Source organism: Schistocerca cancellata, chromosome 8 (assembly GCF_023864275.1).
Source record: "Schistocerca cancellata isolate TAMUIC-IGC-003103 chromosome 8, iqSchCanc2.1, whole genome shotgun sequence".
In the NCBI taxonomy this organism is placed as follows: domain Eukaryota; kingdom Metazoa; phylum Arthropoda; class Insecta; order Orthoptera; family Acrididae; genus Schistocerca; species Schistocerca cancellata.
The window spans coordinates 337,697,578-337,722,598 of NC_064633.1; the positions used below are offsets into that span (position 1 = coordinate 337,697,578).

Sequence of the window (25,021 nt, forward strand, 5' to 3'; positions counted from 1 at the left end):
CCGAACGTCGTGTCCTACTCTTCGATGTCCTGTCTGTCTTGCGTTCTTGCGTTCTGCGTTCTCACGACTGCGTAACAGTTTAATGTTGTAGACGTTGGCCAGTAACGTTTATCGTAGACTTGTAAGCTCAGATGTTACATTCTGAGGACCACCACAGGAAACCAATATCAATGGTTTCAAATGTGATGTGTCATGCTCAATAGAGGAGTCAGGGTAAATTGTAACAGACCTACACAATGAATTTAATAGCAGATCCAAAAGAAGACTACTGAAACCGTGGCGAAACGTCGCTTTTATCTAGTGATATATATTTTACAATATTAAGAGGCACCATACCCAGAAAACCGCTGATATCGGTTACCATATGCTGTGTGTGCCACAGAGAAGAGAATGTGACCAGAATATGACAGCGTACGAAGATTATTGAACTATATTGTCGGATGTATCAGTTGACTGTATTAATTCATTTCACCATTGACGTTGGTTTCAGTGACGCAGGATGATTTCTTATTTTCATTTCATTTTTGACGTCGCAGTAAGAACGTTGCCATACATTCAAATATAAATAATTTTATATATTTATGATAACATGTTGAACGAAATTGGTATGTAATAAAGATTACTTTCAGCAGCAGCTCCAGTCTCCGAAGCGACATGGAGCTCGTCAGAAGAAAAGTGTCGCCCGGCGAACTGATACTGATAGCTACTTCAGACGCTCAAATAGAACTGTTTGGAATGGGGTTAATATGACTGGTGAGTGTAGAAATTCTTCAGCGTCTGTGAGGTGGTGAAAAGCGGAGAGAATTTTGTTTGTTAGCTGTGACGGTGCAACAAAAACGCGTGACTGCCCTCTGACATACCAGAGGTCATAATGTAAACGAGCAAAGTGATTAGTCGCGTGGACTGTCCCACCAAATAACCAGCAGTCATAATGAGCTGCCAAACGATTACATTACAAATGTGACCAGAAGAAGATCGTGACCGATCGTCACCGTCCCAGTACGCTCCTGCTCACCGCGGGGCTTTGCTGCAAAACCTCAAGGCTTGCCTTGCCCTGCCCGTTTCGGAAAGGTAATTCTGAAAGAAATTACATCACAAGAGCGTACGGAGCAGGAAAACACAAAAGCTGACCATTCTCATTGGAACGTTCTTTGCCAGTTCCAACAAATTTTTAGACACATGTTGAAATACGTCTCGTGAAAGTCCAAAAATGGTTCAAATGGCTCTGAGCACTATGGGACTTACCATCTAAGGTCATCAGTCCCCTAAAACTTAGAACTACCTCAGTCTAACTAACCTAAGGACATCACACACATCCATGCCCGAGACAGGATTCGAACCTGCGACCGTAGCGGTAGCGCGGTTCCAGACTGAAGCACCTAGAACCGCTCGGCCACTCCGGTCTCGTGAAAGTCACAAGTGTTAGAAATGTACGAAACACATACAGGGTGTTACCAAAAGGTACGGCCAAACTTTCAGGAAACATTCCTCACACACAAGGAAAGAAAATATGTTATGTGGACATTAATCATGAATTGGAAACACACAGCAACAGAGCGTACCAGCGTGACTTCAAACACTGTGTTACAGTAAATGTTCAAAATGTCCTCCGTTAGCGAGGATACATGCATCCACCCTCCGTCGCATGGAATCCCTGATGCGCTGATGCAGCCCTGGAAAATGGCGTATTGTACCTGCATCTACATCTACATCTACATGATTACTCTGCAATTCACATTTAAGTGCTTGGCAGAGGGTTCATCGAACCGCAATCATACTATCTCCCTGCCATTCCACTCCCGAACAGCGCGCGGGAAAAACGAACACCTAAACCTTTCTGTTCGAACTCTGATTTCTCTTATTTTATTTTGATGACCATTCCCACCTATGTAGGTTGGGCTCAACAAAATATTTTCGCATTCGGAAGAGAAAGTTGATGACTGAAATTTCGTAAATAGATCTCGCCGCGACGAAAAACGTCTTTGCTTTAATGACTTCCATCCCAACTCGCGTATAACATCTGCCACATTCTCTCCCCTATTACGTGATAATACAAAACGAGCTGCCCTTTTTTGCACCCTTTCGATGTCCTCCGTGAATCCCACCTGGTAAGGATCCCACACCGCGCAGCAACATTCTAACAGAGGACGAACGAGTGTAGTGTAAGCTGTCTCTTTAGTGGACTTGTTGCATTTTCTAAGTGTCCTGCCTATGAAACGCAAGCTTTGGCTCGCCTTCCCCACAATATTATCTATGTGGTCTTTCCAACTGAAGTTGATCGTAATTTTTACACCCAGGTACTTAGTTGAATTGACAGCCTTGAGAATTGTGCTATTTATCGAGTAATCGAATTCCAGCGGATTTCTTTTGGAACTCATGTGGATCACCTCGCACTTTTCGTTATTTAGCGTCAACTGCCACCTGCCACACCATACAGCAATCTTTTCTAAATCGCTTTGCAACTGATACTGGTCTTCGGATGACCTTACTAGACGGTAAATTACAGCATAATCTGAGAACAACCTAAGAGAACTGCTCAGATTGACACCCAGGTCATTTATATAGATCAGGAACAGCAGAGGTCCCAGGATGCTTCCCTGGGGAACACCTGATATCACTTCTATTTTACTCGATGATTTGCCGTCTATTACTACGAACTGCAACCTTCCTGACAGGAAATCACGAATCCAGTCGCACAACTGAGATGATACCCCATAGGCCCGCAGCTTGATTAGAAGTCGCTTGTGAGGAACGGTGTTAAAAGCCTTCCGGAAATCTAGAAATACGGAATCAACTTGAGATCCCCTGTCGATAGCGGCCATTACTTAGTGCGAATAAAGAGCTAGCTGCGTTGCACAAGAACGATGTTTTCTGAAACCATGCTGATTACGTATCAATAGATCGTTCCCTTCGAGGTGATTCATAACGTTTGAATACAGCATATGCTCCAAAACCCTACTGCAAACCGACGTCAATGATACAGGTCTGTAGTTCGATGGATTACTCCTGCTACCCTTCTTAAACACTGGTGCAACCTGCGCAATTTTCCAATCTGTAGGTACAGATTCATCGGTGAGCGAGCGGTTGTATATGATTGCTAAGTAGGGAGCATCAGCATACTCTGAAAGGAACCTAATCGGTATACAATCTGGACCTGAAGACTTGCCCGTATCAAGCGATTTGAGTTACTTCGCAACCCCTAAGGTATCTACTTCTAAGAAACTCATGCTAGCAGCCGCTCGTGTTTCAAATTCTGGAATATTCCATTCGTCTTCCCTGGTGAAGGAATTTTGGAAAACTGCGTTCAATAACTCCGCTTTAGCGGCACAGTTGTCGGTAACAGTATCATAGCCGTCTACAATACGAGCACGAAGAATCTCTACATTTGGTACCGGGGTTGCGTAGACAAGAGCTTTCAAATGCCCCCATAAATGAAAGTCAACAGGGTTGAGGTCAGGAGAGCGTGGAGGGCATGGAATTGGTCCGCCTCTACCAATCCATCGGTCACCGAATCTGTTGTTGAGAAGCGTACGAACACTTCGACTGAAATGTGCAGGAGCTCCATCGTGCATGAACCACATGTTGTGTCGTACTTGTAAAGGCACATGTTCTAGCAGCACAGGTAGAGTATCCCGTATGAAATCATGATAACGTACAGTACATACTGACGAAACTAAAATGAGCTCTAACATGGAAACTAAGCGTTTCCGGACACATGTCCACATAACATCTTTTCTTTATTTGTGTGTGAGGAATGTTTCCTGAAAGTTTGGCCGTACCTTTTTGTAACACCCTGTATATCTGTGCTCCATTACATAGTCTAGGTTGTAGGTTGACTTACGACAGATAAGTTATTTGAAAATAACTAATTTATTGGATATCATCCCATTAATTACAAAAAAGAAACACTTCCAGCTTATTAATTGCTTATTTTGCACATAAAAAACGGACATCACACTTATTTACAAACAAACATGGCTAACGTTCTGCCACCTTAAAGTTCATAAGATGAATTATCTAGAAGACGGCGATATCAGACCCATTTGTGGTTCATAAAAGAACTTAGCATCTACTGCTCTTTCTGTCTGAGGGACTTCTAAGTAAAAACAGCAATTACGCGTCATTATTTACGTTTCAAAAAGAATCTTTACTACCATTATTGTTGGCCAAATATCAGATTAACACACAAATAAGCAGATCACAATTTTAAGTTTTTTTCTCGCAGAATGCGAGTTCTTTCGGTAGGAGATCAATGTTTATAAGTATTTCATTAAGCTGTGTTTGCAACAGGAAGACAATATGGGTGACAGGTAAAACTAATTTTCATATAAAATGTAAAATTATCAGAATAATCAGTTGCATTTCATTGAGTCACGTAGTGTGTAAGCTTAGGGACCGATGACCTCAGCAGCTTGGTCCCATAGGATCTTACTACAAATTTCCATTTCACTGACTTGTGTTTTGTATGTAATGGTTGTTTTTGGCAGTAAGAGATTGCTTGTGATGTATGTTCATCAGGCACGATTTAATGTGGCTATAATAATGAATTAAGTATTAATTACAGTATAGCCTATTACTTGCATTCGATTGGCTATACCGAACTTGTTTCACATCAAGCGCCGACACGTAACACAATCACTCAGAATGTTAAAACACGACCCATGGCAGTAAATCACCATATATCTGGTGTGATGGATCAGTTTAATACAGCTTTTCAATAGAAAGCTATCATCTCAATATGAAGTACGTGTACCGCTGTCTTGCAATAAATGTTTGTATAATTTGAAGTGCACACAAAATGAACTGGACGTTTATGTTGTGTTCACTTTTCGTATCCGCGCGAGTAAATGTATTTAGTGTGGCTAGTATCAAACAAGTAAAAAAATTACAAGAAAAATTAATGTTTTGTCAATACTTTACGATCCGTGCAATCGAAATTTAACTGAAATATTAAATATGCGTACATTATAAGCCAAAAGTGATGCGGCCGGAGAAAGTCAATCCGTTACCAGATTCGTACGTGCAATCGATTTGTTATGCATGAATGTCAGTAGACAACTGCAATTCTTTTCTTAACGTTGCTGCTTACAGGGTTTGCCGTTTTGCACGAGTGAAGTCATACAGGGTGAAACGTCCCCTTTTGAAAATTAAGAAAGACTGTGCTGATAAACCTCTTACGTTATTTGATTTTCAAACAGCTGAGCAAAACTGAACGTGCTGAGACATTTCTCTCTTTACTTATTCTGACCATCAATAAACTGACACACAATATTTTTAGCGCAACGCAATGTGACTTTCAATAATCCCTACAAAGGAATGGCCCTGACTAGCAATAATCTATACCTTTCATGAATCACTTACCTCACAAAAATCTTCGTTACTCGAACTACTGCAATACAGCGAGCGCCAATACTGCCAGCTAAATAAAAGATTCTAACTATGTAAGGCACTAACTACTGATAGGCATAGTTCAAATGGTTCAAATGGCTCTGAGCACTATGGGACTCAACATCTTAGGTCATAAGTCCCCTAGAACTTAGAACTACGTAAACCTAACTAACCTAAGGACATCACACACACCCATGCCCGAGGCAGGATTCGAACCTGCGACCGTAGCAGTCCCGCGGTTCCGGACTGCAGCGCCAGAACCGCTAGACCACCGCGGCCGGCTAGGCATAGTTAGCAAATGAAAGATTTTTGATAGAGAACAATGTATTTGCCTTAATAACCTTCAAAAGTCATAATATATATATCAGTTCATGATATCCAGTCTTACAAATTTCCTTTTTCTGTATGTTATTAAACTGTATCCTTTCTTATTTTCTATTATTTATTTTAATAAGAAAATGTTGTCTGAGCAGGAAATTGCTGTTCGAAAATATGTTTATTGTTCGAGAAATATACTCTCCACCACGTTTATCATTCTGTTTACTGTTAACTTCGCAAATATTTCGTATGCGGTATTTAAGAGACTTGTACCTCCATAATATCTACAAGCCGTACTTGATCCTCTTTTAAAAATGGATATTACTATTGCTTTCTTCCATTCCGTTGATGGTCTGTCACGAGTCTCATACTTTGTACACACCATCGTGAATAATCGTTTTGTTGCCGCTTCCCCAATGATTTTAGAAATTCTGATTTTATGTTGTCCATTCCGTCCACCTTATTTCATTTTAACTCTTCCAAAGCTCTTCTTAATTCCGATTCTAATACTGGATCTCCCATCTCTTCCCTATCGACTCCTGCCCCTTCTTATATCACTCATCAGATAAGTCGTCCCCCTGATAGAGGCCCTCAATGTACTCGTCCCACCTACCCGCTCTCTCCTTGCGTTTGATACCGAAGTTCTCATTGCACTCTTAATGCTACCGCCCTTGCTTTTAATTTCACCGACGGTTTTTTCGACTTCTCTATATGCTGTGCCAGTCCTTCCGACAGTCGTTTCTTTTTCGATTTCTTCACATATTTCACGCAGCCAATTAGCCTTAGCTTCCCTGCTATTCCCATTTACTTCATTCCAAAGTGACTTGTACTTCTGTATTCCTGAATTTCCCTGAACTTTCTTGATCTTGTTTCTTTAGTCGATCAGTTGAAGTATTTCTTCTGTTATCTATGTTTTCCTTGCAATTACCTTCCTTGCACCTACATTTAGCTCTCTAAGTTCTGTGGCTGCCCTTTATAGAGATGTCCATCCGTGTTCGACTGAACTGCCTCCTAAACTACTTAACCTCGAAGAACTTCAAGCACATCTCTTTCTTCGTACTTTCATATCCCGTTGTTTTGCGCATTGGTGCTTCCTGACTAGTCTCCTAAACTTCAGTCTTCTCTTCACCATTAAGAGATATGAATCTATATCTGCCCCTGTGTACGCCATACAGTCCAGTAACTGATATATCAGAATCTCTGCCTGACCACAACGTAATGTAATTGAAACCTTCCCGTATCTCCCGGTCTTTCCCAAGTATACCTTATCCGCTTCTGATTGATGAACAGAGAATTCGCTGTTACTGGCGGAAATTAATTGCAGAATTTAATTAGTCTTTTCGTCTGTCAGTCCTAGTACCAAGCCCATACTCTCCCGTAACCCTTTCTTCTAGTCCTTTCCCTACAACCGCATTCCACTCCCCAACGACTAATAGATTTTCATCTCATTTATGTACTCAATTACCTATTCAATATCCTCATATACTTTCTGTATTTCTTCATCTTCTGCTTGCGACGTCGGCTTGTATACCTGAAATATTGTCGTCGGTGTTGGTTTGCTGTCGATTCTGATGAGAACAAGCGTATCACTGAGCTGTTCCCAGTAGCTGTCTCTCTGTCCCACGTTACTATTCATAACGAATCCTACGCCTGTTATACGATTTTCTGCTGTTGTTGGTATTACTCTACACTAGTCAGACCAGGAAAATTGTTTTTTTTTTCTTTTTTCATTTCACTTCACTGCCCCTCGCTACATATACACTACTGGCCATTAAAATTACTACACAACGAAGATGACGTGCTACAGACGCGAAATTTAACCGACAGGAAGAAGATGCTGTGATATGCAAATGATCAGCTTTTCAGAGCATTCACATAAATTTGGCACCGGTGGCATGAGGAATGTTTCCAACCGATTTCTCATACACAAACAGCAGTTGACCGGCGTTGCCTGGTGAAACGTTGCTGCGATGCCTCGTGTAAGGAGGAGAAATGCATACCATCATGTTTCCGACTTTGATAAAGGTCGGATTGTAGCCTATCGCGATTGCGGTTTATCGTAACGCGACATTGCTGCTCGCGTTGGTCGAGATCCAATGACTGTTAGCAGAATACGGAATCAGTGGGTTCAGAAGGGTTATACGGAACGCCGTGCTGGATTCCAACGGCCTCGTATCACTAGCAGTCGAGATGACAGGCACCTTATCCGCATGGTTGTAACGAATCGTGCAACCACGTCTCGATCCCAGAGTCAACAGATGGGGACGTTTGCAAGAGAACAACCATCTGCACTAACAGTTCGACGACGTTTGCAGCAAAAATGGACTATCAGCTCGGAGACCATGGCTGCGGTTACCCTTGACGCTGCATCACAGACAGGAGCGCCTGCGATGGTGTACTCAACCACGAACCTGGGTGCACGAATGGCAAAACGTCATTTTTTTCGGATGAATCCAGGTTCTGTTTACAGCATCATGATGGTCGCATCCGTGTTTGGCGTCATCGCGGTAAACGCACATTGGAAGCGTGTATTCGTCATCGCCATAATGGCGTATCACCCGGCGTGATGGTTGGGGTGCCATTGGTTACACGTCTCAATCACCTCTTGTTCGCATTGACGGAACTTTGAGCAGTGGACGTTACATTTCAGATGTGTTACGAGCCGTGGCTCTACCCTTCATTGGATCCCTGCGAAACCCTACATTTCAGCAGGATAATGCACGACCGCATGTTGCAGGTCCTGTACGGGCCCTTCTGGATACAGAAAATGTTCGACTGCTGCCCTGGCCAGCACATTCTCCAGATCTCACACCAACTGAAAACGCTGGTCATTGGTGGCCGAGCAACTGGCTCGTCACAATACGCCAGTCAGTACTCTTGATGAACTGTGATATTTGTTGAAGCTGCGTGGGCAGCTGTACCTGTACTCACCATCCAAGCGCTCTTTGACTCAATGCCCAGGCGTATAAAGGCCGTTATTACGGCCAGAGGTGGTTGTTCTGGGTACTGATTTCTCAGGATCTATGCACCCAAATTGCTTGAAAATGTAATCACATGTCAGTTCTAGTATAATATATTTGTCCAATGAATACCCTGCTTTTGTTCTTGGTGTAGCAATATTAATGGCCAGTAGTGTATATTGAGCCTGCACAATTCCCTTTCAAGAGAAGTAACGTCATGTATCGACATAGCTGCTGCTGAGCTATGGAGAGTGCCGCGACGGAGACTGGCAGCGCAGCTAGTCGGACTCACCAGCTGGTCCAGGTCTGCGCTGAGGCCTTCGAGGTCCGGCGGCCTGGCGCCGCCCACGGAGGCCAGCATGCGGCGGCGGTGGCCGACGCGGCCGATGTCCAGCACGGCCGACAGCTCCACCTCCCAGACGCGGCGCACGCGCGCCATGTCGCAGTAGAGGTGGCGGCGGAAGGTGTCGCGGTAGCAGTCCAGCCGCAGTGACGACAGCCACGCGTCCACCTCACCGGAAGGGCCCCCGGGGGCGGCGCCCAGAGGCGGCGTCGCGGCGGCGGCGGCGGCGACCGCGGGCACGCGGCACGGCAGCGACTGCGCCGCGCGCAGGATGGTCGCGCGCTCGCGCTCGCTGTCCACGCCCATCTCCTTCAGGTCGCGCTCCTCCAGCACGCCGTTCTGTCACACCACAAGGCACACCTCTCTTCGTAACACGCCTCCCAATCTCGCTACATTTTAACTAAAGTTCAGTCTTGATCACAACACTTATGTCTCAATAACATAGGTGACCGGTTTCGGTTATTTTTACATAGAATGAGATTTTCACTCTGCAGCGGAGTGTGCGCTGATATGAAACTTCCTGGCAGATTAAAACTGTGTGCCCGACCGAGACTCGAACTCGGGACCTTTGCCTTTCGCGGGCAAGTGCTCTACCATCTGAACTACCGAAGCACGACTCACGCCCGGTACTCACAGCTTTACTTCTGCCAGTATCTCGTCTCCCACCTTCCAAAGGTCCCGCTTTCGAGTCTCGGTCGGGCACACAGTTTTAATCTGCCAGGAAGTTTCATATCAGCTCACACTCCACTGCAGAGTGAAAATCTCATTCTGGAAACATCCCCCAGGCTGTGGCTAAGCCATGTCTCCGCAGTATCCTTTCTTTCAGGAGTGCTAGTTCTGCAAGGTTCGCAGGAGAGCTTCTGTAAAGTTTGGAAGGTAGGAGACGAGATACTGGCAGAAGTAAAGCTGTGAGTACCGGGCGTGAGTCGTGCTTCGGTAGCTCAGATGGTAGAGCACTTGCCCGCGAAAGGCAAAGGTCCCGAGTTCGAGTCTCGGTCGGGCACACAGTTTTGATCTTCCAGGAAGTTTCATATCAACGCACACTCCGCTGCAGAGTGAAAATCTCATTCTATGTAAAAATAACCGAAACCGGTCACCTATGAGATTGAGACATAAGTGTTGTGATCAAGACTGAACTTTAGTTACAATATAATAATCTTTTGATCACTGTGTTCCAAAAATGTTTATCAATATTGTACATTTAGGCTTATTTGGTGGTCGCTGCTATGCTTAAAAGCGATCGGATATTAATGTATGTTTCAAGTGAGCATATTCAGCCGCAAAATAATTGTTAAAGTTTGTGATGAAACATTCAGCTGTCCTTTATTTTGCTCAAGTCGCTACTTAGTTCGCATAAATGGCAGTATAGTTATACCATAATTTGAAGAACAGTAATTTGCTCTTTTGATCCTATTATAGCACGTAGAATTTTTTCATAATGATAACTGTGTACAATAGTTTTCGTCAAGAACAGCTCGTAACACCCTTTTCAACTATTGCACAAATCTATTATTGTGAAAATTTTTTAAGTACTATAGTGGGCTCAATAGAGCAAATTAGCCGACCGCTGTCGCCGCGCGGTTCTAGGCGCTTCAGTCTGGAACCGCGCTGCTGGTACGGTCGCAGGTTCGAATCCTGCCACGGGCATGGATGTGTGTGATGTCCTTAGATTAGTTAGGTTCAATTAGTTCCAAGTCTAGGGGACTGATGACCTCAGATGTTAAGTCCCATAGTGCTTAGAGCCATTTGAACCATTTGATTTGAAGAGCAAATTACTTTTCTTCAAATTATGGTATGGCTAACTTTTCTGCCGTTTTTGCCAGTTATCATCATCATAAACTAAACGCTACGCCTTGTCGATTTAGCCACGTGCCTCTCTACATTGTCATCCTCTTCAATTCTTCATACGATTTTATCCCCATATCTTCTTTAATGTCATTAAAATTCGTTGCTCTTGGCCTGTTTCTTGGTTTTGTCCTTAAAACTTTTCCTTCAAATAAATTGTTTAGGAACTGGCTGTCTCATTACGTGTCCTATCATTTTTTATTTTCTTCCTCCTATATAATTTAGCAGCGTTCTGGTCTCATTCACTTCTCTTAAGACCTGTTCATTACTTTTTCAATCTACCCTGCTTGTTTTCGTCATTCTTCTCCATATCCACATTTCCATTGTTTCCAGTCTCTTTTTCTCTGCCTTTCCCAGAGTCCACGCTTCACGTCCGTATGTTAAGACACTCCAGACAAAAGTTTTGGCAAACTTTTTCCTACTTTCTTGGCTTATATGATTGTCTGTTAGTAAATTCCTTTTATTTTGGAAAGCTTGCTTTGCCAAGGCTATTCTTCTCTTAATATCTGTGATATGTTTAAGACGAGGGCTAGTAGAAATCCTTGGGTAACAGAAGAAATATTGAATTTAATTGATGAAAGGAGAAAATATAAAAATGCAGTAAATGAAGCAGGCAAAAAGGAATACAAACGTCTCAAAAATGAGATCGACAGGAAGTGCAAAATGGCCAAGCAGGGATGGCTAGAGGACAAATGTAAGGATGTAGAGGCGTATCTCACTAGGGGTAAGATAGATACTGCCTACAGGAAAATTAAAGAGACCTTTGGAGATAAGAGAACCACTTGTATGAACATCAAGAGCTCAGATGGAAACCCAGTTCTAAGCAAAGAAGGGAAAGCAGAAAGGTGGAAGGAGTATATAGAGGGTCTATACAAGGGCGATGTTCTTGAGGACAATATTATGGAAATGGAAGAGGATGTAGATGAAGATGAAATGGGAGACACGATACTGCGTGAAGAGTTTTGCTATTTGGGGAGCAAAATAACTGATGATGGTCGAAGTAGAGAGGATATAAAATGAGGACTGGCAATGGCAAGGAAAGCGTTTCTGAAGAAGAGAAATTTGTTAACATCAACTATAGATTTAAGTGTTAGGAAGTCATTTCTGAAAGTATTTGTATGGAGTGTAGCCATGTATGGAAGTGAAACCTGGACGGTAAATACACTCCTGGAAATTGAAATAAGAACACCGTGAATCCATTGTCCCAGGAAGGGGAAACTTTATTGACACATTCCTGGGGTCAGATACATCACATGATCACACTGACAGAACCACAGGCACATAGACACAGGCAACAGAGCATGCACAATGTCGGCACTAGTACAGTGTATATCCACCTTTCGCAGCAATGCAGGCTGCTATTCTCCCATGGAGACGATCGTAGAGATGCTGGATGTAGTCCTGTGGAATGGCTTGCCATGCCATTTCCACCTGGCGCCTCAGTTGGACCAGCGTTCGTGCTGGACGTGCAGACCGCGTGAGACGACGCTTCGTCCAGTCCCAAACATGCTCAATGGGGGACAGATCCGGAGATCTTGCTGGCCAGGGTAGTTGACTTACACCTTCTAGAGCACGTTGGGTGGCACGGGATACATGCGGACGTGCATTGTCCTGTTGGAACAGCAAGTTCCCTTGCCGGTCTAGGAATGGTAGAACGATGGGTTCGATGACAGTTTGGATGTACCGTGCACTATTCAGTGTCCCCTCGACGATCACCAGTGGTGTACGGCCAGTGTAGGAGATCGCTCCCCACACCATGATGCCGGGTGTTGGCCCTGTGTGCCTCGGTCGTATGCAGTCCTGATTGTGGCGCTCACCTGCACGGCGCCAAACACGCATACGACCATCATTGGCACCAAGGCAGAAGCGACTCTCATCGCTGAAGACGACACGTCTCCATTCGTCCCTCCATTCACGCCTGTCGCGACACCACTGGAGGCGGGCTGCACGATGTTGGGGCGTGAGCGGAAGACGGCCTAACGGTGTGTGGGACCGTAGCCCAGCTTCATGGAGACGGTTGCGAATGGTCCTCGCCGATACCCCAGGAGCAACAGTGTCCCTAATTTGCTGGGAAGTGGCGGTGCGGTCCCCTACGGCACTGCGTAGGATCCTACGATCTTGGCGTGCATCCGTGCGTCGCTGCGGTCCGGTCCCAGGTCGACGGGCACGTGCACCTTCCGCCGACCATTGGCGACAACATCGATGTACTGTGGAGACCTCACGCCCCACGTGTTGAGCAATTCGGCGGTATGTCCACCCGGCCTCCCGCATGCCCACTATACGCCCTCGCTCAAAGTCCGTCAACTGCACATACGGTTCACGTCCACGCTGTCGCGGCATGCTACTAGTGTTAAAGACTGCGATGGAGCTCCTTATGCCACGGCAAACTGGCTGACACTGACGGCGGCGGTGCACAAATGCTGCGCAGCTAGCGCCATTCGACGGCCAACACCGCGGTTCCTGGTGTGTCCGCTGTGCCGTGCGTGTGATCATTGCTTGTACAGCCCTCTCGCAGTGTCCGGAGCAAGTATGGTGGGTCTAACACACCGGTGTCAATGTGTTCTTTTTTCCATTTCCAGGAGTGTAGTTTGGACAAGAAGAGAATAGAAGCTTTCGAAATGTGGTGCTACAGAAGAATGCTGAAGATTAGATGGGTAGATCACATAACTAATGAGGAAGTATTGAATAGGATTGGGGAGAAGAGAATTTTGTGGCACAACTTGACCAGAAGAAGGGATCGGTTGGTAGGACATGTTCTGAGGCATCAAGGGATCACCAATTTAGTATTGGAGGGCAGCGTGGAGGGTAAAAATCGTAGGGGGAGACCAAGAGATGAATACACTAAGCAGATTCAGAAGGATGTAGGTTGCAGTAGGTACTGGGAGATAAAGAAGCTTGCACAGGATAGAGTAGCATGGAGAGCTGCATCAAACCAGTCTCAGGACTGAAGACCACAACAACAACAACAACATGTTTATTGTCGTCAGTGATTGTGCTCCCCAAACAACAGAAGTTCTCAACCTCCAGAACTTCATCTTCTAGTTTAATATTAACTTTAATATTTTCTTTTGTCTTCCCTACTACCATAGTTTTTGTTCTCTTCTTATTTATCTTTAGATTAAATTCTCTTAGGATTTTGGAAAATTTTAGCAACATAAACTCCATTCCCTTACTGAGTTAGCAAGTACTACTATATCATCTGCAAAACGGGTAGTGTATTCGTTCCCCGTTAATTTTAATTCCTTTGGTTATTCCTTTCAGTTTTTCAATAGTTTTTTCAATAAATAAGTTGAACAAATATGGTGATAATGGGCATCCTTGCCTTACTCCCCTCCTTATTTTTGCTTTCTTCTTCACACCATTCACTTCTATCTCTGCTTCCTACCTTTTATACAAGTTCCAGATTAATCTTCTGCCCCTCCAATCAAGATTTGCCAGCTAAGCTTGGTAATAGTCATTGACCGAAACTAGTAGCGAATTGTGCAAAATAACGACAGCTCAAGATTTCACCATGAATTTTAACATCGGCTGTTACAAACACCAATAAAATTTTGGTAGCACCCAGACAAGCCGTGCATGTGTATTGCTATTGAGACTTCCTGTACAGATCTTGACGTTGTTTGTAAACACGCTCACAGTTATCATGAGCGCTACCTACGAGCATAACGCCGCACTCGAATGGATTGCAGCACTACAGTTGAAAGTAAAGCGGCCATTAGGGATGCATTAGAGACGTCAGTATAACAGCAGGGTGAACATCCATCATGCCACGAAGGACGGTCAGGACCACTCGGATGTGCTACGCGTACCAGCGAAACAGCTCAGAAGTGTGCACCAGACTCAAAGTGATGTCCGGACATGGAATAGGTTCGAATTCACAGTTACTGTTGAAGGCTTCACTGCAGAGGCGGTCTACGTTCGACGGCTGATGATCGGTATCTACGACTTTTCATTCGAAGGTATCATGGGCTGACTGCTCCAGAACTGAATTCAGCATTCGAAGAGGCTACTGGCCGTCATGTGTCGTACTAAACTTTAGAAGGCGATTGTATGGTGCGAATCTCCATTCCCGACGATTATGACGAGTACCTCATCGTAAAAAAAGGAAGGAAGATTGGATTTACCGTCCCATCGATATCTAGGTCATTAGAGACGGAACACAAGTTCGGACTGTGTCAAGAATATGGAAGGAAAGCGGCCATGCACTTTCAAAAAGACCATTCCGGCATTTGCCTGGAGTAATTTAGAGAAATCATGGAAAATCTAAATCTGTATGGCCGGATGCGAGTTTGATCCGTCGTCCTCCCGAATTCGAGCCCAGTGTGCTAACCACTGAACCACCCCGCTCGGTTACCTTGTCGTATACCACAACACGATGGACGCCATTACATATAAATGCAGAATGGACGCCCCAGGAGTGGCATCGGGTGTTGTTTATGAACGAAACTCGGGGGTGTTTGGCAATTTAGAAATGTGTGGTAAGTTCCTATGGGACCAAACTGCTGAGTTCATCGATCCCTAGGCTTACACACTACATAATCTAACTTAAACTAATCTGCACTAAGAACAGCACACAAACTCATGCCCGAGGGAGTAATCGAACTTCCGACGGGGACAACCGAGCGAACCGTGGCAAGACGCCCGAGATCGCGCGGCTACTCCGCGCGGCACGGGTGTTTGAACCTTGCTAATCACAGATAACATTTCGGGAACGAACCCGGTAATATCTAATGCCTCACACTCTGCGTCCGACATGTACAACAAGATGGTGGTGGAGTGATGTTCTGTGATAACATTACACGGTGCCACCGTAAACCTCTCTTGGTCACTAAGGGCAGTCTCACCGTTTACGGTACAGCGACGAGATTCTGCAACCAACACCGGCACGATTTTGGTGACAGTTTCGTCATGGTACACGATAAATCGTGTGCTCATCGTGCAGTTTGCGTGAACACATTCCTTCAGGATGCTAGGATCGCCAAAATGGAGTAGCCTGCCTGCTCTGCGGACATATACCCAACCAAACATGTCTGAGGTCGATTCAAATCACATACCTACACAGAATCGCTCATTGAAGAGTGGGACAATCTGGATCAGGGCTGGCTTGGTGATCTCATCGGTGGTATGCCAAGCGTGCATCCGAGTAAGGGAACGTTCCACTACGCGTTGACGCTGCTCATGACTGCTGAGAGAAAACGCCCACAGGAGACAGCCGACTTTGTCGCTACAAAAATGAGTGTTTTTTTTTTAAATCTGGGCACATTGCAAGTGAACATGCAACGTGGTCAGAAACAGTCTGAAAAGCTTGTAAGGGTGTTGCAGGGTAGGTGGTGCTGAGTAATAATTGTTAAGAAAAAATCAGATACGTTGTGCCCCGTTTGCGAGTTAATTAGCTCTGAAGTTAGCCACCATCTTCTTATTTTTTTTTCGCTTTCCTTCGTTTCATCTGCTCGGTGCGGACGTCGCAAGACCCCGTTTCAGTTCGTCGTTGATCCATTAACTCAGTTTTGTTTTTATTACAGAGGGCAGCTAACCCTCTGACCGTACACGCTGAGTTACCGTGCCGGCGACCATCAAGCGGTTGCGCGCAAATTCAAGCAGTCTCGTGTGCTATCGTCTACGCCATGAGAAAAAATGACACTAATTGTATCTGGCGGGAATTTGCGCGTTCCGGCCTCTTTGTTTAACTTCAATGCTTATTCACTCGTAGACGACACCGATTTTTTTCCTTAGCAGTTACTTCTCAGCACAACCTACCCTGAAACATACTTACAAGCTTTTCAGACTGTTTCTGACCACTCTCTAACCGCATGCCTGAGAGCCAACTTTTATTTTTTGTGCTATGAATTTCGAAGTAAAGCGGTAATACAGAACTTTTGTTGGTGTGTGTATTTTGTTATAAGTGAAGAGCTTACGTACAAGAGAACAAGTTAAGATTAAAATCTGTGACCGTTAGACGCTACCAAACCCATCCCCTTGTTTCAACCTATTGCTACAGTTTGGAAGATTGTTGAGTGTACATTGGAACTTCGTCTATCCGGACTAGGTGCGAACATGTCATGCAGATTATCAAGAATCCGGACAGAAATTCAGAAAAAAATTGAATGACGCGGGTTAAATGACATAAACACAAACCTTTTATTTATTTTCACGTAAACGCACATATTATTCACCATGCCTCCAAAAAGTCCCGAACTGATTTTATTCCTGGCGGATAAGCAACGTCAGTGCAGTAACTACGGAGGTTGAAGTAACAACTCTAAACAACAGGTGTGCATTCCACCAGTCAGTTGTGAGCAGGGAGTGCTAAGTGGTGGACATGGGATCAAAGAGGGTCAATGTTGTTGAGTCACAAATCGCAATATAGCAACCTCTCCAAATCAGTCAGAATGTTTCCATGAGAAGTGGTATGTAAAATATGTCCGCCCTCACCCTCCACCCCCCCCCTCCCACACACACCTTCTCCCCAAACACGACGGCGCTAGGACGCCTACCGCAACTTGATTGAAATGAAGAATGAGGACAGTTCTTTTCTAGAAAAGATCACCACGAGCGATGAGACTTGGTTTTACGAACCTACCACAAAACAACAAAGTGCACAAGTTCACATACAACCGTCATTCAAGCCAGTGCGAAGCAACAGTTGCACCATTTTCCAAAGAATGACTTTTCTGACAGTTAAACGTGGTTGTACGAACATACTTTGCATTGTAAGCTTCTCACAAATGGGAAACCACCAAGATACGACAACCTAAAGACAAAAAAGAGGGGCATAGAACGAAACCCCCCTCAGGAGACCGAAGAACTATCCAAGCCATTTACCTTGGCGGAACTGGAGAAGGAGATCAGTAAGTGCAAAATAAGGAGAGCAGCCGGCCATGCTGATATATGCGTCGAGCAAATAAAGCATTTTGAACCTGTAACAAGGAAATGGCTAGTCGATATGATGAACAACTGAATGAAATCCTGCAAAATTCCAAAAATCTGGAGAAAATCGCGAGTCATTGCCATCCTAAAACCAGGCAAAGAACGTGACAATCCCAAAAACTACAGGCCGATCTCTCTGCTATGCCATATGTACAAGGTTTTGGAAAGGATGATACTCCACAGAATCACGGACGCCATCGAGCCCCTCCTCATCCCACAACAAGCAGGCTTCAGACAGGGAAAATGCTGCACGTCACAGGTGCCAAAATTAACGCAACACATAGAGGATGGGCACGAGAACAGGAAGATCACCGGGGCTGTCTTCCTAGACCTATCAGCAGCCTACGACACAGTCAATCACCGACTGCTCCTGGGGAAAATATACGCAATGAGAAGGGACTACAGACTAAACTTACTGATTGGAAACCTACTCCAGAATCGAAGATTCTTCGTGGATTTTCAGGGACAGAGAAGCCGGTGGAGGATACAGAAAAATGGCCTCCCCCAAGGAAGCGTACTGGCCCCAACACTTTTTAATATATATACTGGTGACCAGCCCCTCCCCCAAGGCACCGAAAGCTTCATATATGCAGATGATTGCGCCATTACCGCTCAAGCAGACAGCTTTGAAACTGTTAAACAGAATCTCCTATAAGCCCTCGAACAGCTTGCCACCTACTATAAGGGGAACCATCTCAAACCCAACCCAGTGAAAATCCAAACCTGCGTCTTCCACCTAAAGAACAGACAATCTGCATGAAGACTACTACTTCACTGGGAAGGAGTGCTCCTGGAACATTGCGAAACACCAAAATACTTAGGCGTCACCTTGGATAGAGCACTCACCTATAAAAAGTACTGCATGAACACTAAACACAAAGTAGCCGCGAGAAACAACATTTTGCGTAAACTAACGGGCACTACATGGGGGGCACAGCCTGGAATAGTGAGAACCACAGCTCTTGCTTTGTGCTATTCAACAGCGGAGTATGCGTTGCCCAGTGTGGTACAATTCTAGTCACGCCAAGCAAGCGGACATATCTACATCTACATCTACATTTATACTCCGCAAGCCACCCAACGATGTGTGGCGGAGAGCACTTTACGTGCCACTGTCATTACCTCCCTTTTCTGTTCCAGTTGCGTATGGTTCGCGGGAAGAACGACTGTCTGAAAAAAGGCGCTTCAGTCCGGAACCGCGCGGCTGCTACGGCCGCAGGTTCGAATCCTGCCTCGGGCATGGATGTGTGTGATGTCCTTAGGTTAGTTAGGTTTAAGTAGTTTCTAAGTCTAGGGGACTGATGACCTTCCTACACTATCTACTTGGTCATTTATATATATTGTGAAAAGTAATGGTCCCATAACACTCCCCTGTGGCACGCCAGAGGTTACTTTCACGTCTGTAGACGTCTCTCCATTGATAACAACATGCTGTGTTCTGTTTGCTAAGAATTCTTCAATCCAGCCACACAGCTGGTCTGATATTCCGTAGGCTCTTACTTTGTTTATCAGGCGACAGTGCGGAACTGTATCGAACGCCTTCCGGTAGTCAAGGAAACAATAGCATCTACCTGGGAGCCTGTATCTAATATTTTCTTGGTCTCATGAACAAATAAAGCGAGTTGGGTCTCACACGATCGCTGTTTCCGGAATCCATGTTGATTCCTACAGAGTAGATTCTGGGTTTCCAAAAACGACATGATACTCGAGCAAAAAACATGTTCCAAAATTCTACAACAGATCGACGTCAGAGATATAGGTCTATAGTTTTGCGCATCTGCTCGACGACCCTTCTTGAAGACTGGGTCTACCTGTGCTCTTTTCCGATCATTTGGAACCTTCCGCTCATCTAGAGACTTACGGTACACGGCTGTTAGAAGGGGGGCAAGTTCTTTTGCGTACTCTGTGTAGAATCGAATTGGTATCCCGTCAGGTCCAGTGGACTTTCCTCTGTTGAGTGATTCCAGTTGCTTTTCTATTTCTTGGACACTTATTTCAACATACCGCTTAATGAATCCTGCCGCATCATCACAGGTTGTCTGAGACCAACCCCGACTGATAAATTGTACTGCCTGACAGGCGTGGCCCCACCAGGTATTAGAAGAAAAGTAGCGGCCAGGAAGGAAAAGACAAAGGCGCTGACCTCACCTGCCCACCCGCTGTGCAAACACCCGCCAGCCCGCCGCCGACTAAAATCTAGAAAAAGCTTCCTGCACACTGCAGGAAACATCGTCGGGACACCGCAGCAAGTGAGGCTGGAAATGTGGCGAGAAGAAAACGCGCACCTTGGGGAATGGTTAGTCCCAAACGAAGAACTCCTTCCCGGCCATATGGAAGGTTAGACGACATGGAAATCTCTTAATAGGCTGCGCTCTGGTGTCACACGATCCAGAGAGAATATGCGCAAATGGGGCCTCTCAAATGAACCGGAGCTGTGTGACTGTGGTCACACTCAAACCACCATCCACCTCACGCACTGTGTGCTGTGCCCGAGCACCTGCACCATGAAGGATTTGATGAATGCAACCCCGGAAGCGCTGGACGTGGCCAGGTTCTGGTCCAAGACTTCATGAAACAAAAAACTACTTGACCCTGCTTATATATCTGTATACTTTTATACTCTTTTGTATTTGTTATATACTTGATATGTATGTGTTAATTATTCTGATTTTATGTACGATGCTTCTGACACAATTAAGTAAATAAAATCTGTTTCTCAACGCCACTGACACTAATAAGTATAATACTCATCTTTGCCGTTGGATTTTCCTTTGAAAAGGAACGTTTGAAAACGGAGTCCCATTTGAGGAAAACGCAAAGAAAAAACTATGCAATACAGTGCTAATTACACTGAAATACCATTACCAGTCTTTGTTGTTACTCTCGCAATAGAGATTACATTGTTTGATAGTGTCAAATTTCCTCCAGGTTACTTTCAGTTTCCTGGTAGGCGTGATGACTTAAGTGATTTTACGATGCTTTACGTAAGATATGGTAGGTTTCGTACAGTACAGATCCTTGCAGCTTTTTTTTCTTTTTCTTTTTTTTTCTGGGATTATAGACATTCCACATCCGACAGACCTCCAAGCACACGTCCTTGTACTTTAATTTCGTCTGAGCCGCCTTATGTTTAAACTTCCTGTCATTCGTGACTGAGACGTCGATTAAAATTCACAATATTTTATCTGTCTGGTGTACAACATTATTATTATTATTATTATGTACTGACATACAATGAAGCTCCAAAGAAACTGATATAGGTATGCGTATTCAAATACAGAGATATGTAAACAGACAGAATGCGGCGCTGCAGCTGCACAACAAGCGTCTGGCGCACTTGTTAGATCGGTTACTGCTGCTACCAATGGCAAGTTATCAAGATTTAAGTGACTTTGAACGTGGTGTTATAGTTGGCGCACGATCCGTGGGATACAACATCTCCGATGTAGCGATGAGGTGGAGATTTTCCCTTACAACAATTTCAACGAATCTACCGTGAATATCAGGAACCCGGTAAAACATCAAATCTCCGACATCACAAGAACGGGACCAAAGACGACTGAAGAGAATTGTCCAACGTCACACAAGTGCAAACCTTCCGCAAACTGCTGTAGATTTCAATGCACAGCCATCAACAAGTGCCGGCCAGAGTGGCCGAGCGGTTCTAGGCGCTACAGTCTGGAACCGCGCGACCGCTACGGTCGCAGGTTTGAATCCTGCCTCGGGCATGGGTGTGTGTGACGTCCTTCGGTTAGTTAGGTTTAAGTAGTTCTAAGTTCTAGGGGACTGATGACATCAGAAGTTAAGTCCCATAGTGCTCAGAGCCATTTTGAACCATCAACAAGTGTCAGCGTGCGAGCAATTTAACGAAATACCATCGATATGAGGATTTGGAGCCGAAGGCTCACTCGTGTACCCTTGATGACTGCACGATACAAAACTTTACGCCCCACTTGGGCCCGTCAGCAGCGACACTGGACTGTTAATGACTGGAAACATGTTGCCTTGTCGGACGAGTCTCGTTTCAAATCGTATCGAGCGGATGGACGTTTACGGGTATGGAGAAAACCCCATGTATCCATGGACCCTGCATGTCAGCAGAGGACTGTTCAAACTGCTGGAGGCTCTGTAATGGTGTGGGGACCCTTGCTGCGTCTAAATACGACTCTGATACATGACTCGTACATAAGCATCCTGTCTGATCAGTGATCATCTGCATCCATTCATGTCCATTGTGCATTCCGATGGACTTGTGGAATTCCAGCAGGACAATGGGACACCCTACACGTCCAGAATTGTCACAGAGTGGCTCCAGGACCACTCTTCTGAGTTTAAAGTTTGAACACTTCCGCTGGCCACCAACCCCCCCCCCCCCCCCCCCCCGACAAGAACATTATGGAGCTTACCTGGGATGCTTTACAACGTGCTGCTCTAAACATATCTCCGCCCTCTCGTACTCTTATGATTTTATGGACAGCCATGCAGGATTCATTACGTCAGTTCTCTCCAGGACAACTTCAGACATTAGTCATGTCGGGTTGCGTCACTTCTGCGTGATCGCTGAGGTCGACACGATTATTATTGGGCAGGCGTATCAGTTTCTTTGGTTCTTCAGTGTATTTAACGCATACCGTGAATTTAATTCACTAAGGTTCAAATGGCTCTAAGCACTATGGGACTTAACATCTGAGGTCATCAGTCCCCTTGACTTAGAACTACTTAAACCAACTAACCTAAGGACATCACACACAGCCATGCCCGAGGCAGGATTCTAACCTGCGACCGTAGCAGCAGCGCGGTTCCAGACTGAAGCGCCTAGAACCGCTCGGCCACAGGGCCGGCTAATTCACTAAGGATATCTACTTAGGCGTAAAAGAGGGCCCAAAATCGAGTGTGTTGTCAGGTGAAATAAACAAATAAACAAATAAAATGTTTTGTGTTTCTGCGATATGTATGCTATTGGGAAAGTGTCAGAATTTTTTCCCGATTGGCCTAAGTAATGTTTCTCTCAGTTCCAAGTACAGTATAACTGTAAACAGCGGAAATGGTAATCTTATTTGTACTGCTGATGTCATGTCTGCCTTGACCGTAATAAGTGTGAGAACTGTGAGAAACATTTTAACAGTTGCAGCAATCTGGGATTTCTCTTAGCGTTGAGAACGTAGTATATTGTGGAAAGAGGCGCATGCGTGCCGACAGACAGCCGCGGTACTCACGATGAAGTCGATGTCGTCGTAGCCGCTGGACAGGAACATGGGCTCGTAGCCGGCCAGCCCCAGCGAGGCCAGCCACTCGCCGACCGGCGTCTGCACGCCGCCCGGGCTGTGCAGGCCTGCAACCCACCACACGTGGCGCACGCGCTCTTATCTTTCTGCTCTATTATCTCTGAGTTGTTAACGGCCACTAATACACTAATACTATTCCATACTAGTATAGAAAAGCAAGAAAGAAAAATTTCGTATATATAAAAAGAATGACCTTATTTACGAGTCTAATAACTATAGAACAGGGGTCATGCCGGCGAGGAAATGTGGGTTGAATGACTGGATGTGATCTAGAGTTTCAAAGAATCGCCGGTAGGTGCCAGTTCATGCGTCTATTTAGTCAGTCTGAAGCAAGATGGCGTCCACTCAACAGAAACCGTTTTGTGTACTACAGTTTAGTAAGAGTGAGTCAGTGATTACCGTCCGATGTAAGATTCGCTAGCGTTTTAGGATAGATCCGCCTTCACCGAAAAGCTTTCGTCGTTGGTATCGCCAATTTGAAGAGAAAGAATGTTCGTGCAAAGGAAGAAGTGCAAAGGAAGAAGATGAAGTAGTGGAAATAATTAAATGTCTTGCGAGTGCTGTGGTGACAAATCCTTAATCTGTTCCATCATCTGTTATGCCAGTCCCACCTGGCTATACCACCCACAAATTCTATAAGACTCTCCAGATCCTCTAGCGCCATGCACTCCGCCTCGCCTTCCGTATACGCCTCCTGTCCCCCACGCAGATCCTCTATGACCTGATTCCTTTCCCCTATCTGCTCCCCGTCCTCGAACTTTTCCATGTCCTCTACACCCCCCCCCCCTCCCCGACTTGATCCCACTCATCCCCTGGTTGCTCCTCTCCTCTCCAACCCCTGCCCACTGCCGCACCTTCACCGTTGTGCGCCCCCTACCCTTCACCTCTACACCCTTCATCTCCTTTCCCAAGGTGGCTTCCATCAACACCCCATCCCAGATTATGCCTTCTCTCCCTCCATTTATCCCTCTTATCAACTATGATCCTTACCTCCCCCTCCCTCCCTCTGTCCTTTCCCTCAGCTCCTTCTCCCTTCACCCTTCCCATCCTGTTTTTTCCTCGCCACCTATCCACTCCTTGACTCCATTCTCTCCTCACAGGTCCTTTTTCTTTCCCCTCCACTGCCCTCCCCACTCCTCACGTCCGCCCTGCCCTCCCCTTTTCCTATGTCCTCTCCCTCCATCGGCTCCCCCCTTTTTCCTTTTTTCTCCTGCTCCCTTTTCTTCTCCTCATCGGTCTGGGTCTCCCCCCCCCCCCCCCACCCCACCATGTGCCGCCGTATCAACTCTATAGTGCTGTTTTAAGTGTGTGTTTAGTGTTGTGCGTCCCCTGTCAGTGTTGCGAACGCACACCAAACTGTCACTAGACGTGTTTTTAAACTGTTGCAAACAGACAATAGACTGTCGTCTTGTCTTTTTAATTGTGCCTGTCTATTTACGAGTACTATGTGTTTTAATCAGCATCACTGACCCTTTGTTTTTATATCCTCTTCGCAATTTTACGCCTTGTTCCAGTTTTAATCAGTCACTGTTTAATCGCCTGTTTTTATTTTTATGTCTGCTAATTCTGTTTTTAACATTTCTGTAGGTTTCTGCCAGTCCCCCGCCCCCCCCTCCCTCCTCCTCTGGTGGGATCGACACCCAATAAAGGAAAAAAAAGCTGTGGTGACATTTTGTCTATAAACCTTACAGAATACATTAGTGCAAGTTCGAATGGTGACTAAACAAAACTCTGCTGAAAGGCATGGAAGACGACAGGTTTCTATCACGGTTAGTTTTCAGCGATAAAGCTACATCTCAACTAAGCGATAAAGAGAATCGACAAAACGTTAGCATATGCGGGCTTCAGAACCATCATGCAATAATTGACCATGAAACAGACTCGCCCAAATGAACATTTTTTGTGCCATTCTTATGAAAAAATTCATGGTTGCTACTTTTTTCAGTAAAAAGTGA

The 25,021-nt window shown here is 45.2% G+C and overlaps 1 protein-coding gene across 1 annotated transcript in view; it reads right to left on the bottom strand.

Moving 5' to 3' along the window:
- Positions 1-25,021, bottom strand: part of LOC126095555 (ankyrin repeat and SAM domain-containing protein 1A-like) — a 193,448-nt gene that overhangs the window by 57,192 nt on the left and 111,235 nt on the right. Inside the window, exons 4-5 of the mRNA XM_049910333.1 lie at positions 22,998-23,113; positions 8,959-9,348 (exon numbers count right to left, since the gene is read on the bottom strand). Coding sequence (XP_049766290.1) covers positions 8,959-9,348; positions 22,998-23,113 — 506 coding nt within the window. The remainder of the gene's footprint in view (positions 1-8,958; positions 9,349-22,997; positions 23,114-25,021) is intronic.